We start from the raw sequence: 16969 nt of genomic DNA on the forward strand, positions 1-16969 counted from the left end.
AGGGATGTGAAATATCTGTAAATGCCAAGCACAGAATAAATCAAACAGATACACGTATTGCACTTGATGTGCTGCGATGTTTTTTGAAATAGCTAGCATTCAGGAGTAATTACAAATGAAACAGACAAGAATGTTAATTCTGATAATTACACGAAGGGTTTTGTAATAGTAAAATGGGTTACGCATATCACACATTCTCTTATGATATGCGACATGAAGCAAATTCTCCATTAACGAAACATTTCAACTCTAAAAAATCGTATTTGCCATTGGAATGTCACCGACATATCATTGCATGTTATTATGAGTACCCCTAATATCATCTTCACATATCCCTTTCATCTTAAATTAGTCCTCCCCTCAGTCATTGCCGATGACGTCTCATAGTTTATTGTTACCATGGTGAAATAAATTGTGGGTAAATTGCCGTACAAAGCGTGGGATAGATTTTGGCAGGAGGCACCAAAATAGCTACTTTGTAATCATATATGAAAGCTTTGTATTGATGTATGAAGACATATCTTCTGTTCTTATATATATCACGCTGTCCTTCGAGGCAGCCTAGTTGGAAGTGACTAGACTTGCTTTGAATCAGTTGTGAAGTGGCGAAAATGCATCAGTTGGAGCTCTCATCGTGTTGTCCTTAGAGGGTGCAGAGTCAGAAGAAGAGATGACTTGGGGGGGGGGGACTATTGGCAGATGCTAGGGATCAAATCAACGGAAGGTCAGAGGAAATTTTATGGCTGCAAGGTCCTTCAGCAGTGTGTTCGGAGGCAACAGATAAGAGCAGACGCTGTCATCATTTATTCAGTAACCTTCATTGCCATCAGCCTTGTTGATCCCCACTACCACAGCACTGCCAAATTGTTCCATGAATACTAAATACAGTCAGTTATGTCCACGAGGAGAACCTGTTATGAGACAAAGCCTCGTTCCATGAAAGACTGAATACCCCGACTCCCCAGTGTACCTTCTCTCAACGTCAAAAACATGCCACTCGATCTCACAGGGAGAAGAGGGCTCGTCATCGATTTTTCAGCAGGCAAGCAGACATTGCTGGGGAACATACCAGCAGACTTCAGTCAAGTCACACTGCTGCTAAGACTGCTGCTATACTGATTGTGACGGATCTCCATATTAACCATTGTTCCTACAGTGAGTCTTTGAGTCTTGTCGTTTGGAAGCAACTGATCCGAGACTGCACAGTCATCATTTATTCAGCAACCTTCACTGCCATCATCAGTCTTCCCACCTCCCACAAGTACACCACTGCGATAGCAAATTGTTCCGTTCATACTAGATATGGTGGCAAATGTCTGGAAAGGAATTTTGTTGCAAGGAGAGCTTGATTTGGCATTGGAATGACTCCAGCTCTTCTGGTTTTATACTGGTGGGTACACCAACACCATCCAGGGCTCAAACACAGCTCAGACAAAAACCTTGTTGTTTTAGCCGGACACATATTTCACAGTCTACAGTATTGCAAAGCCCAACACATAACACTACCAAACATAGCTTGTGCAGTCCCCATAAAGATCAATAGCGACACATGATGCACGCCATTGCATTATTCCGGAATATTGCATTTTTTCCATGAGATATTGTGATAAACTATCTTTCTGACATCTAGTGCACCAACAGTGACTCAGCTTTGGTTTTTCTACGGGTATGACAAATCACTTTTAGAGGACGTGTAAAAACAAATTAATCCCAATTGTTAAATGCAGAAAAACACTCATTATGAGACTGAGATTTAATTGAGTTGCATTTTCCCCACACAGACACCAGCTATCATTCCATAAGAATGCAACGAATACAAAATTCGCACTATGCAGTGTTCTTTACCAATTTAGCCAAGAACGATGTGAATTTGTGGCAAATATGCTACGTGTGGATTATCGGTGAATTATTTATGAGAGGTGGTAAAACATTACAAACTAAATCATCATAACACCCATATCCTATATTTACATTATGAATTATGGAAGAGTAATTTCTGTAGCCTCAGGCAGTTGGAGAGATGAGCTGTGTTAATGCCTCTTGGGTCTGTAGTGAGGACACTTGGGAAGCTGATGTGACCATGATATTGTTGAGGAGCCTTACACTGGTGGCTACCAGGCTATATGACCAAAGTACAGACTTAAGTCACATAAGTGTTAACACTCTCGCATTATGAAATGCGGAATGTTTCATTCACTTCAGATTCTGACTAATCATTGATTCTGATATCATCTCTTGCATAATTATCAATAGGTCACATTGAAAAAAAGGACAAAGTCCCCATTCATGATGTCAGACTCATTCATTTCCATCCACATCATAGTGTCTAACACAGTCCCCAGGGGTCTGACACACAGAATCTCCCCAGACAAATTACCAATTAATCCTGGCAGATGGTTTTATCACACGGGATTATCTGGGAGTAGAAACAATATGTCTGCCAACCAGTATGATTTGTGTGACCGCTTTTTGTATTTACTGGTGGTCCAGGAAAATAGAAATGCAGTAATTTGGAAATTCTCAAATTCAATATCAAATTTCAAGGAACGGTGCAGGCTTTTAAGGACAAAGTGTGGCTGCAGAGAATACAGTGGCGCTGGAGGGATCAATCGTTCGTGTGCAGTCGAGATAGGCAGCATACATATCAAAAACATGCAGTCATATCAGTTTCACTGGCACGCGCATCTATAGAATCAGCCACTGGGGACTTGCCTCCGATCTACAGATCATCAATAGATTTGATCCCACACCATTCGTCACTGGGGACCCAAGCATATTCGAAATCAATTCATCACCCCATGACGTCTCATCTATTCTTTATGATTCAATCTCGATTCTTTGTGAAACTCAACTGATTGATGATTGTTTCGGGAGGCTACGTGACTCTCAATATCTCATTGTGAATTTTCAATATGAAAAAGTTTCCGGAATTCTTTGTCTTCATTACAAAGAATTGAATAACTGAATATGGAATAAAGCAGCGCATGGCATGAAATTCACGACAGCGGTTGGCAAAATGTGTTCCAACGATAGGATTGCTAAGTATCTCTTTTATATTGCAATAATTGTCTGGACCCTCTGATCAAGGCACTCTACACATCTTTACTTTCTCTGTTTAACCAAGGGATATCACACAATCCACTATATACCTAGTAACCACAAATAACTCACTAGTGTCAATCCTCCACCATTATTTTCATCACACAAACGTATCAGTATATATTCATCACAAGATGTGACACAAGGTTATCCCCCCAAACCAATATCACTGAGTGCCCTATCCACGACCTGTCAATCCTGTCAGCCTCCAATGAACGCCAATGACCGATTAATCCCATAATGCACCACATTAATGCAATTGATGACTAATGGACGTAGTATTGACATCATGTTATGCCCAGTTATCGCTGATGTTGCTAAACTGAATACACATGTAGAAATATCCTCGAAGAATGGACCAAGAAGTGTAGGTGTATGGCTTTGGAAGATGTAATTTTCTTATTTCATAATTTCCACTTTCTCTGGCAATGTCTCCACCAGCCATGCATTGAAAGTACATGACCATAACATCTTGGCCTCTTATGAGGGACGCTAATCTCAAATCTGGACACCTGGAATCATAGCTAACATAATTACCAACTGACAATAGACCCATGCCGTCACCTAACTACATTAAGGTACCAATGCAAATGAACTAATAGACACCACGTCTTCCGAAAGACAGGAAATCAGTGATAAATTCATGGACAATGGCAGGAAGAGCAGTGATGATGTCATCAATTGGGACCCGCGAGAGGATAGATTGCAGTATATCTTGCACAAATGGTCATTAGATCCTCATTAGGATGGGACCAATTAAACCTTGCTGGACTCGGTATCTGATCATAGGAGATTTACGGCCCCCAAGACCGCCATTGGTTAATGAAATGTGATAATGATACGGATCGGTCAAAGGATGTTATGTAATCTGGGTTCACATACTGCGGTACGTTTGCTGGAGTGTACACTCTAGCCCTTTTCTCTGGAGAATTTGTTTGTCCTGGTGATATTGAGGTAGCATTGCAACTTACCTGAATATCTTTTGAGTGAACCCTTCCGACGCGACCCCCTCTGCCATCTTTACAAATCATAATCCAAAATATCAGCTACATCAATTTCCACAAAATACATTTCCCCTGACGAAGCAAAAGTAGGGAGCAGAATCCTCAAACAGAACTTGCAACCAACACAGATAATGGTCAACTACATCCCTGTAACCATCCACTTTATAACGGTCAGTACCTTTTGAGCCAGGGCCCCCATTTATCACAATAACTGTCACTAGATAAGTCCAACCCACGGCAGAACCTGAGCCAGGGCAAGCCACTTTGATCCCGGGGAAGATAATTTATATCCTGTTTTTGATAAAAGTCTTCTTAGGGAAGCCACAACTTTGATACAGGGATTATAGTAGCATTTTTACTTGTTCCTACAAAAAAAGTTCATAGATAAATGAACTAGTAGGAAGACTTCTAGAACTAGATGGAAAGGCTCAACGCTGAGCCATGTTCACAAGTGCAGCTTCCGAAAGTCCTCTCCACAAATCTGATAGTCTGATGTCCTTGCTGAATGTTAAGAACACAAAACAACAGACAGCTCCTTCAGACTAAAGCAAACCATTGGGCCAAGTTTCTGCCAGTTCTATCCACCACAATCTCAGAAGAACAATATCTTTGGATCTTCTGTCAGATAGTGAGAAATCGATCCCAATGAATCAACTAAGTTCTGCCATTATTGGCATTGCAAAAAGAAAAACTTGTCCAAATAGCTGTGGTATCACAAATCTTTCTGAAAATGATGGATGGTTCTCAAAGGAGTTCTGTCCATTTGTTCCAACAAGTCGGGGGAAGCAGTGTCAGTCTAGTAGGAATCATATACTGCTTGGACCGCATGGGTTTCGGACAAAATTTGACAACTTAATACCAAAAGGCAGAGCAAAATAAATTGATTTTGAACAAACTCACATTTCTCAAACGGGAATTATACAGTTCACCGGGCGGATTATTTCTGAGAGTATACGAAATCTATCAATTGAAAAGTAATTCACCAGTTATCCCTTGTGGAATGAGATTTATCGATTCGAGACAGATCTGCTTCAAAATTGAATCAATTTTCACCAGTCTCAAGTGATGGTTTAGAATTATCGAGATACTTGAGCAGAATGCTTCAAATAGTACAGTAGTATAGTAGGTGAGGGAATGGAGTAGCTACAAATGTCTAAATGAGATTCTGCCTCAATAAGCAAGGGTTTATCAACCATATTCTCAGTGGTGTCAAATAGATATACCAGTTATGGGCAATAAAAGACTTCCCGAGAGCAGTGACTGCTAACAAACGTCAAACTAACTTACCCATTGTATTGGGAATGAATCCTAAACTCCATCTCGAGAATCATCTTATCATTTTGTGCCATTGTTCATAATATTTACTCCAGAGTGAAATGCACTTCAATAACTAAACAACCTTAAGGTATCACCAATTATTTGTCTAATCCAAGTAACAAAGCTGGCGTGAATTATATTCCCGGCAACCTCAGGTCTTATTGTACATTCGAGTTCGATTCAATGTGACATCTGGTTTGAAATACTCCACATATCGTCTGCTTCGTTATACCAACTGGTGCAAAACAAAAGAAATCCATCCCCTATATTAATCTTTGCCTGGGGTGTGGTACCAGTTGCGGGTGATGCATATGGCAGGAAAAGATCAAATAAGTTTCACATGACACTGAATTCATTAAACCAAATCAATACACCTGCTGCGTATATCAGCTGTGTATATGAAACAACATAACATTGATACCAGTGGAATATCCAGTCCCTTTTTGAAATAACACAATGCCAGAAATACACACCTGATGTGATCACAGTTCCACAATGTAAAACCATTCAAAAACAACCTGTTGAAACTGACAGTGTTACATCAACTCCTATAGAGGCACAGAGCCTGACTAATAGGGCGGGACCACATGGACATATTCACATATGACTGCAGATTTATCATATTATCACCTTATCATTACTGTGGCAAGATTTTAAAGGTGTTCAATCCTTAACGATGTATTGTTTCCATGGTTATGGCATTCATACAAGCCCCAACACTCTTTTTAAGCCTAACACACTTGCGAGATCCCAGTATGGCATCTAACACTGAATTCTATACTTAACTGCCTTCAGCATCATTAGAAGCAAGTTCCTAATAGGAAGATATCGATATACTCATTCTTTTGATTAAAAGTACCTTTAATTGATTATTGATGATTGCCTGACCTTGGCCATTACCTTTTTGTTGATTATCATCCTATGGGTTCTCATTGACAGATAAAGACTGCAAGGGGATGTCCATGATGGAGCCAGAAATGGCCAAAGCATTGAAACCAGTCTCGTGAAAGAAACATGCTAAAACCAACTACACAAAACATAACACATCATCTACTATCACGGACCTTCACTGTCCTTGCTTTACTGATTGCCTAGATGTAACCAATCAAACACAATGAGTGATGACACGCTCAGAAATCAATGTGCACCGGAAAAAGTCCATCAGCCCACACAGAGCCACATGGTTATTGAGTCAACATCCATAAAATGAGATCTACTGAAAACAAAGCAACATTCTGTACATCAGTTGGATGTATATGACATACAACCGTCACAGAAGGAAGTGATCTGATGTCAGTAAATATGGGGTGTTTGCCCAATGCCATTATGATTAAATGTGTAGAACCGTCATGAAGTAGTTAACCAGCAATATGTGTTGACATCATGACATGCAAGCTAGCGGATATCATTAAAACATCTTTATACACTCAACCTCTCCCCATCATTTCTCAGTGTCTGTCGGCCTTGGACATGTTGGTCCTAATCCCAGCCGGCAGCCACCATTAGGGTGATAGTTACCAAGGTTCGTTCTCAATGGAAAGCAGTGTGCAAGATCTGATGGCCTTGTCATAATCCCAGCTAGCAGCCACCATTATAGGACCCATCTGCTAAAGTTGACCGACATCCTTCTATGTTGATGGTTACCAATGTTCGTTCTCAATGAAAAGCCGCCTTGGTCATAATCCAACCTAGCAGCCACCATTATAGGATCCATCTGCTTAAGTGGGCCAACATCCATCATGCTGATGGTTACGTGCCATTAAAAAGCAACATGTGATTTTGGTATTTCCTGTCTAGACAGTTACTTATTGAGGTTTCTCTAAGAAGAAGAATGGAATTCTGACGACAGGTTTTGGCCTACTCCCTGTGACACTGAATGGGTTCTGATGCAATGAAGAAGCCTGCTTCTGTTGATGGAGAATCAATAGTCACTTATGTCACCAAGCTAAACCTTTATGAGGGAGCAATCACCTGAGTATCACCTACCCGATAGCCTCAGATCAATAGAGCATTGCCGCATACAATAGCACCCATTAGCATCTGCGAGGTACAGGAAACCCATCAAACTCAAAACTAGGATCAGAATACTTAGAAGAAGGAAGCAAGTCAAGCAATGAATGATATTAGAACACTTCAGGTGAGGCTTCTTCTATGGAGTTTGGGTCCAGACTAGCAAAGACGGTGCTAACAAGCCTTCCTTCGTAGAAGTCTTAATTTTTTCCCACCAATGGTTTGAATGACCAAAATCATGAATCTGTGAGGCTGATGTTTTGTAGGACGTCAGAAAGACAAGTCCTAGCAAAAATGACCAAGTTAGACTTACCATGCTATAAAGACATCTCGTTGACGGAGCACGTGAGACATTACGTCTCCCATTTCTCATCCTTCTTATCCTTCCGTTCTGTTGCAGTGATTGAATCCAGCTTTAGTAAGATCAGCAACAACCAAATCATCGTAAACTCAAGTTTAATCCACTTTGCTTATTCGACTGGCAAGTAGTGAGTTATATTTTTCTAAGCTGAGAATGAGAACCATCTGTAAGCGTTCCCATTATTTCTTTATTCTATCAGTCTTAAGTATTCCGCCTTTGTTTGTTCATGCTTCACCAAGCAGAATCAGAGAACTCGAGATTCTCCTGAGAGTTTTGCGATAATGTAGCATCACCATACCATTGATTATTCTTTAGCGAAGAGATGTCGCATTAGACGTTGCATATTCTTTCACTTTTGTGGGAAACATGTTATCAGACGAGAGGGGATTCTTCCAAGTCTTGAGGTCTCTCAACTTATCCTGTAGCCTCTGAGAGCATCGAGTAGACAAAGTAGTGAGAACAATAGCTTCATGAAGAAAACATTTCAGCTTACATGTACTTGCCCAACATAATAACAAACCATTCGATTGATACAAATTGGGTTCTTAAATTGTAACCTAACCTCAGCCGCCTGGCAACCCTCCCTTTCCCTTAAACGCTTTAAGACTAGATGTCTTTCAGTTAGTGAAGCCTCTGTGGGCGCAAATTCTTCCATAGCTAAGGAAGACATTTCTCCCACACACCACTTCTGTGCTTTTTGTCTGCCGCCATTACCCATCTTTGAAACATGGAAAGAAACAGACAATATCCTTTCTGTTGCTTCACAATACCAAAGGCGATCAGAATGCATTTCTTTATATTGGCATATCAAACCGACTGCGGAGCCATTCAGCCCCAGCAAAGATTCTGAGCTATCAGTCATCCAGTTGAAGTTTTATGTACGCTGTCAGATGAATACAAAAAAATCCACAAAATAGTCTCGCTATGAAGGAGGGATGTCACATACAGATTGGATTCAGCAGCTCTCGTTATTATTGAAATCTCCATCCAATCTAAGCCCATATCGCAATTCAAGTCATCAGCCCCACTAGAGTCGATGCCCTTCAACATGTATGATTTGACCACAACGAGTCGGTAACATCAAGTTTTCTGATGGTCAAGATGTGGTGTTTTGGCTTGGCCTTTTTTTCAACTTTGATAAAGTGGTCTTAGAGCGGTGGAACCAGTGTCATTGCCAGTTGGATGAGAGCAGCCCAAAACCACACAAGCGAAGAAATATCACAGGCAGAGGCCAAATGGACAAACAGAGCAAGGTGACCTTGCTGATGTGCTTCTGCTGAAACTGATACTGATACCATCCCAGCGATTACCCCTTCTATGCCAGCATTCTAAAGATACACAACAGCTCCTTGCATGCTTGCCACCATTCATCACAATAAGTCAGTGACGCAGATAGACAACTAAGTCCTTTGACAAGAACTGCCCGAACAAGATATAATCGAAGAACCTCTGGAGTATGCGACATACCTTCGTCATCATGCTTTTCAAAAGGCATTACAAGTATGTGATGTGCCTAGATATTTGCTTTTGTCAGGGAAGTCAATTCATACTTTCATCTGGTAGAGATACGTTAGAGGAAGACATAATGATCTCTGAGCCCCTCTGAGCACTTTATATTCACATGCACATCAAGAGACATCCTGACAATAATTATCAGGCCATACTTACTTGGAAACATGCGTAAGGAGAAGTCATGTTGTAGGCCCTGTTTGCAAGAAGATGATCAAGAGAGAGAGGGGCATTATAAGACCTTCATACCACCCAAAGATAAAAAGCCTATCATGGAGATATGCTCCAGTTAGCAAAGTCATCAACAAACCAAAATTTTCAAACAGATAGCATGAAATCTCTGCCAGTCAAAGACATGGTTCACTTCCTCGATAAAGACACACTAGATCATCAAATACAACACACAGATCACCTGATAGACAGACCAACCAAGAAATCACGTGAAGCAGGCACAAGCTACCAAAGAAGGAAGACAACCAACCTAATATGGGCATCACATCTTTTGTTACTATAAATAGCGTTATCTTGATTCTAAGTATCTTGTAACCTTTATAAAGTAGATTACATGAATCTTGACGAACACTTCCACGTGATATTTTCCACTTTTTCACAACAGGCTATATATAAGTCGAGTGGCTACGTGACGAGACTATAGAATAATCAGAGTAGGTGGATCAGATTTTGACTAGCGTTATCATATTTTTCATAAATTCATGATGGTGGTGACAAACATATAGGAAAGCCTAGGCAACAGTTAAAACATTATGTCTGTTGCCACAGTTCGGGGTCAGCAGTTTTCGGAACACTTTACAGATTTGCCATTATCCACAACAGGATATTTCATATTGAACAAAACACAGATTGTTTGTCCAATCATAGGTATCATGGAGACAAACCCAAATCAATCTGATGAAGATGGTAGAGCATCTTGCTTTAAATCTACATCCCAAGCCTGGCTTAATTTTTAACAAAGCTCTGCAATCTCAGAGCCTGTTCATCATGAGGATAGGGCCGCTATTGCTATCCAATCTCCCTGACAAACAAATAGCAAGTTAGCATCATGGAGATGTTTCTCAGTATCATTTTCCAATGGTAGTGTTACTTTACAAGACTTCAGAGCCTGAACGATACCCATTCATCATGTTTACCATTGTTCTACATTGTTTTGTCACCTGAGGCATCCAATCCAAGGCAGTTCACTGATGTCAGTTACACAAGCTATCTCTGGGAGAAGACGAGAAGACCAAGGGATGATGAAGTGCTTGAGCAACTAAGGGACCCTGTAGAGCTGACCAGATGATTTTTTCCTCCATCAGTCTGAAAATGGGCCAAAATTTGCATTTTTGTGACTTTGGTGGGCTTTAGTCACCAGTTCCCCCTCCTCTAGCTATCGCCCTAAAAAGAGCATTATCTTCTTTAAGTTTGCAGGATAAATGATGCCAAAGTCAGCCTAACCAATGTTACCAACTTACTGATACCTGCACCACAGCTGTGGGAATGTTGAGTTCACCTTAGCTACTTTTTAAAGCTTTGGCTGACCAATGTTCCCATGGGTGCATGCTGATCTTGTTATTTGAACGCATGTTTACACATGGATACATGCACCATAGTTCTACATGTCAGGTTAACCTAAGTTGATGTTTCTTCAAGAACGTTTCAAGGAAAGCTTTGGCTGACCAATTCCTGAAGATATCTTTACCACAGGTGCAGACAATGTTGTTGGATACATGGATACAGTTCCCTTCCTTCACGCTGTTCAAAGAATGCTTCATCAGTTTTAAGCTAATGGGCCTGTCTTCGACTTCACCACTTCACTGTAACAGGATCTAAACCATTGTTTTTTAACATCAATTGTCAGCTACATGATCGACTAACGGCTAGCGCAAGTTTCATTTACATTCCAGCTTATGTTGCACTCCAACACAAGTACAAGGAGAAATACTGCCTTGCCTAATAAGTATTTTGCTGGATACAATTCCCAACATCAAAAGCAATTTCCCGTAGCGCAAATAACAAAACTCTAAAGAATACTGCAATCTTCCCAGCATAATACAGCAAATTGTGTGTAATTTTCAAAAGAAACCTTTAACACTTCGATACCAAGAAATATCTCTCAATAGTGTGAAGTAGGCTAAATCTGTCCAATCAAGTCAACCTTAGGCTTCTCTTCCTGGTTTTGAAGCCATCACCACAAAACTCATGAAAAGGGCCTTTGTGATATGTGTCAGCCTTTCTTTCTTGTCATCACAATCATTATCATATGGAGAGTTTTTACCTCACATGCCGTATTGATCCTATGATGTTACCGAAAGCACTTTGATGCGCATGCAAATGTCAGGCCATCTACAATCCCTGGTGGCTTAACAGCACTAGTGCAGAAGAAAATTAACCATTCCTCTTTCCAATGAGAAGGCTCAAATTCTTTGGCTCCATGAACCTGGGATTTGAGAATCATTTTTTCCACTTTTTCTTGGATGAAACTAGTTACCACTCAACCCCCTACAGAGATAACAAGGTACTGAGATGATACTCTCAGTATAATTGGATGGATTTCAACGGCTGGTTTTCAAATTATCAACTTAACGAGATGACTCAAACAAAATCTCTCCTGAGAGTGAGAAGCTGAGAGCATATGTGATCAAGTTATAGTTCTTTGAAAAGAGTGAAGGGGGAGCCAGGAGAACCAAAAATTGAAATTATTGAAACTTTTGAAATTCCTGGTGAGTCTTTAGATTTGTTTGAACAAGATCTTGGAGAAGCAAGAATTTTAAGTAAGAGTTCATACTGAAGTTCCCTCAGCATGCACACCCAGCATTATATAAAAGCAATGCTCCTTTAAGTCAAAATGAGGTCACAATACATTTCTGAGGATGACTTTCACGCTTTAAGCAAATTGGAATCAAAACAGCTGATTAATGCATTACCGCCAAAAGCAATATCTGTAACATCTTAAGGGTCATCACTGACGGCTCAGGCCAGTAATTGGGCAACGTACTCTCAAATTACTAGGTTCACCTCGACTGATTGGGTGAGGTGATCGAAACTGCTCCTCTACTGCCGTCCAATTACGTGAGGATATGCTGCGAAAAGCCTTCAGTACCTACTCCAATAGCTCGAGAGGGGACATGTTCCTGGGATGAAATTGCCATGGAATTGGGACTTGCAGACAATCCATTCTGAACATATTTGCACACTGCAGCTGAAGGCTGTTTATTTGCACTGACTTTGCGAACAACCTCAACAACAGACAGTTCCGCAATAATCCAATATGAGTTCATTTACCTGCCGATATCGGAATGAATCATGAAAGTCCCCAAGGACTGCTGCGCCAGTCTAATCATTTTGTTAATCATGCAGAGTACATGATGCGGTGTAGTTTTGTCTGACAAGGCATGTTAGCTGTACATCCCTCATGTTCCTGACCTTGGAGATGCGATGTATGAAATGTAATTGCAGTTCAGGTGACTGATGTATCTCAATGGTACCGTACAGTCAACTCCAAGCACTGGTGTGCCAGTCCAATGCAAAGTGCATCGCTGGATGTGATGCGGTTTTATCTGACAAGATGTGTTAGCTGTACAACCCTGACCTTGCAGTAGGGGGATTATGTCAAGGACCCCAGAAGCCTATCCAGGATTGTGACCTTGGAGATGCTACGTGATTTGACTGCTTGGTCGCGTCTCAATAGCTGCATCGACTATTCAGCGCCAGGATGATTTTGAAATGGGATAGCCAAGGACAACCCTTATCATCCTCTTAGTCATACAGTATCACTATCGCTGTGGCTTTATCTGAGTGGACACACTCAGCCTCTCGACTGCAGCATCCAGTTGTAACACAGATTGAGATATGTTTGCCTCCACATACACCAGACACACGTGAATTGATGTTTCCCTCCCTTACTAGAACGGAGTTCAGATGCAAAAGCAACTAATTCCACTTAGGTCTTTTTGAGTAAATGCAACTTTTCTGCCTGCCGTTGTATTAAAAGTGATGTCTTATTACCTGTGTTCCAAAAGGATTTTTGTGGGTTTGCAATGAACTGCTTTAGAATCAAGATCCAGGGTACTGACAGCTTCCATTTTATTGAGTTACCTTAACTTTTTTCGGAAAGGCTTTTAGCAGCTTTTTGCAACGGAACTCTTTAGATGATGGCACAGGACATAACTTTATGTAAATGGTGACAAGACAACATCATGTTTCAAAATGGTAACTTACTTGTGTCCATTGAGGGCTGCCAGGTGAAGTGAGGTATCACCATTTGTATCCTGTACGTTGGGACCAGGGCCTCGTCGCAGGCTGAAATGAGAGGAGGATAGGATTAGGTAAAGATTTGGCTAACTCCATGACACAAAGATACTCTGACAAATTTGAGAGAATAGTCCATGGCCACATTGATTTCAGGACACCTGGAAACAAATGATTGGCTGTGACCTGGGATTATGATTGTTGCTATGTGCAAGAAATAGTTCTCGTCTGGAATATGCAAGGAATCTAGATAACAGAGATTGCAACCCGCAGCTCTAGATGTTAAATGCGTACTGGCAGCTCAAGGTAGAGTGGTAGCCACCTCACAACCACAAGTTGTGGGTTCAAACATTGGTCTGATCACCACTTGATCCTTTCCTGTCAAGTCGAGCAATACACTGGATGATAAATAAACTCAGTCGAGACTTCAAGACATTGCAAAGCAACCTGAAGTCCTCATTCCTTATACAACATCATATATACTGTGACGACTTAGTTCACTCCTCCAGCCTGTCTTACAAGGAGTCTAGTCAACCTTCCTCTTATGGCATTTATTTTCGTCAGCACCGCTGCTTTTATACCGAAGGACACGTTGCCCTCGCAGTTTTGAAAACTTTGTCTAAACGGAGGCTGGCCAACAGAAAAGGGCGCAATCCATTATATTGGTATTTACCAAGATTCGTATGTTCATCCATATACACCCAAGTAAGCACCTTGGGGCCAGTTTGTTCAGTAACCATGGTGTCGAGGAATAATCAATAAAGTTCCAATTTTACAAAAATCTACTTCCCGTCCTGAACTGTAATCCTCTTAGTGTGTCTAGAACCAGCTGCACTTTGTGATGTCAGATTCAGCACGACATGCCATGGCAGTGGCCATGCTCAGAGCAGTGGTGTCAAATATCCTAACTGCCAACTCCAGAGCTGTAGCTAAAAGAGCCAGGGGGCAAATGCAAATTCCCCAGGCATCACCGAAAAACATGCACTTTGCCACATTGAGGCCAATTTTGGGCCAAAAGAAGTTATTTGCCCCGCCAACCTTGACCAAAGCGCCATGGGAGGAACCAGGTAGTTGTTGAGCTGACATTCTAACCCCTCTACGTCACTGACACTGAGACAGAAAGCTGAAGAAGCCTTTCAAGTTGCTACAACTGATAAATTATCATCGCTAAATTAAATTGTGCGCCATAGAAACAATCGCTTGCGGTGAAATCCAATATGACACAAAGTGCACCCACATTACTTGCGGTGAAATTCATTCAGTTCGTTAGGTGGTAATCAGACAATTGACTCTTGAATTACTTCCATTAAAAGTGATGGTGATGTTGATGTGATCTGTATCATGCAATGAAAGCAGAGACAGTTAGTTCATAACAGTGAAGCAGGTGCTCAACTTGGCATCATAACTTCACAGGACCAATTTTATTGCTGTAGTTTAAGGTTGTTTCCATGAGGGATCCCACATGGCCAACGCATTTGAACATGAACACAAGAGAAACGCGTTGCTGTTGATCTGGTTAGTAAAGTTACCTCAAGTCAGATAGAAGCAGCAGAGGTCATACATCGTACATTCAGTTGCATGAACCACGTTGCAGGCAACTATGAGTGGAGTCTGCTCAGATGAAACCTGACAGCAGATGAAGCAAAGTGAAAGAATTACACTGCAGGAAAAGAGGAAAGGCCCTCAAGGAACAGCAAAGCCAACCCCATCATCATGGCCTACTCTCGCTATGCCCCTCTGTATAGAGCAACCTTACGTGGTGGACGGCTCCAGGCATCAGTTAAGCAAGGATGGAATGCACCAATGCACCTAAAAACCAGCCAACGATTTGCAATAGAACGGAGGGGGAGAGAAGACTCTTCAAACATACCCGTGTAATCCAATTTGGAGCAGCTCCTCGATCGAATGCTCCGTCGTCCATGACTTCTTTCGCCTGTACGTCCCACTCCAAGTCCCTGCCATTGATGCAAACTTCAACCCAAAAGAAAATCCAATAAAAATTTGACACTGATTGTTTACAGCACATTGATTGTGTTGAACTTCAAATAAGAGATATCAAGTTGAATTTCCAGAGCATCAAAGGCTAACAAAATGAAATTTGAACCACTAGCACCGAACCGGATCCTGCAGGCTACCTCAAGAACAAAAAATGTCTTCTGTTAACATTTGCAAACAACCTGTTTCGAATTCCTGAACATCCAACTTGCTGAAGAAAGTCCATCATATTAAAAGCAACCTGAAGTTTCCATGAACTCATGCAGACTGCAAGGCTGTGCGGAGCGTGACCAGCCAGACCTCACACACCAAGTCCATTCCGCTGACTGCTTCTAGACCCTATCCTTCAGATACCTGCACCTCTTTGGTCTTGTAGACGATCCCCGAAAAGACCTGTCTCATCTGTGCTGAGAGATGAAGGATCAAGATCGAGAGTGCGAACAGACGACCCACCACCATGAGTCTTTCCCCAGACTGGTTCGAGACCCTACCTAGAGGAGATACCTAAACCACTTTTGTCTAGCAGACGATCTGGTGTTTACAACACTTGAACATCCATCCTTGAGCTCTTGGCATGTTGATTTTACATAGGTAGAGAACACTGTGTCAATTTCAGAAGATAACAGAGCGAAAAATGATACTCAGATGAAGGAAAGGAATGGCAAAAAAATTCAAGTCTGCTTTCCTCATTTTAGCACTTCCTGGGAAAGCAGCTAATTGGGAAAGTTGCATTATAGGAAGAAACAACCTAGATACTTTTTTCAAACTGAAAGAAGACGCAGTGACTGTATATCTCTTCAGAATAGCAATGAACACCACGCAAAATTGAAGCAACTTGCAAAGCTTTTAACAGCCTGTCCCAGCCTCTGAGGGCAAAACAGCCAGGGAACTGCCCTCCAAACGCATCTTATACAGCAATACCTTCATGAGTACATGTTTATGCAAATAGAATGAACTGACATTTTTCATCCAATGGACAATTCCAAGTGTTGTGAGCAAAAGCATTGACTGAATTTGAGTCATAGCTCTTTCTATCTTCAAAGTGAAGAAGTATCTCTATCTACTCTTTGCAAATACTCAAAGAGCATGCACACACTGCATCAAACTAAACCCCTTGTCTCAAAATCTGACAACTTGCTGGAACTTCTTTTGAAGAAACTAGAATTGGTTGACAGCAAAGAATGAGGCACCAAACGAATGAAGTATTAAGCTACCAGCAGCACAACTGAAAGCAAATCCACTTTGAGAAAAGTAAGTGAGACAGTCATCTTTTTCCTGACAGTTTTGCCAAGTATTCCACTGAAATTCCAGCATTTATCACAAATCCACATAAAACACCCAGCAATTCTGCAGAAGTACCTCCCTCGATCACTGCCAGAAAGTAGTGTGTGGAACTTTATAAATCTCACCTTCCTGAAACACCTTT

At 41.3% G+C, this 16969-nt stretch overlaps 1 protein-coding gene across 9 annotated transcripts in view; it reads right to left on the reverse strand.

Moving 5' to 3' along the window:
* The window catches only part of LOC135492891 (ankyrin repeat and SAM domain-containing protein 1A-like), a 79722-nt gene that overhangs the window by 58932 nt on the left and 3821 nt on the right, over positions 1 to 16969 (reverse strand). For 7 of the 9 annotated variants that reach the window (XM_064779585.1, XM_064779589.1, XM_064779584.1 and 4 more), the window contains exon 2: positions 13519 to 13599. In XM_064779585.1, the coding sequence (XP_064635655.1) occupies positions 13519 to 13599 (81 nt within the window). Of the gene's footprint in view, positions 1 to 5390; positions 5456 to 13518; positions 13600 to 15418; positions 15986 to 16969 lie in introns of those variants that run through there. The other 2 variants (XM_064779587.1, XM_064779590.1) reach the window with 2 other exon arrangements.

Source organism: Lineus longissimus, chromosome 8, assembly GCF_910592395.1.
Source record: "Lineus longissimus chromosome 8, tnLinLong1.2, whole genome shotgun sequence".
In the NCBI taxonomy this organism is placed as follows: Eukaryota; Metazoa; Nemertea; class Pilidiophora; order Heteronemertea; family Lineidae; genus Lineus; species Lineus longissimus.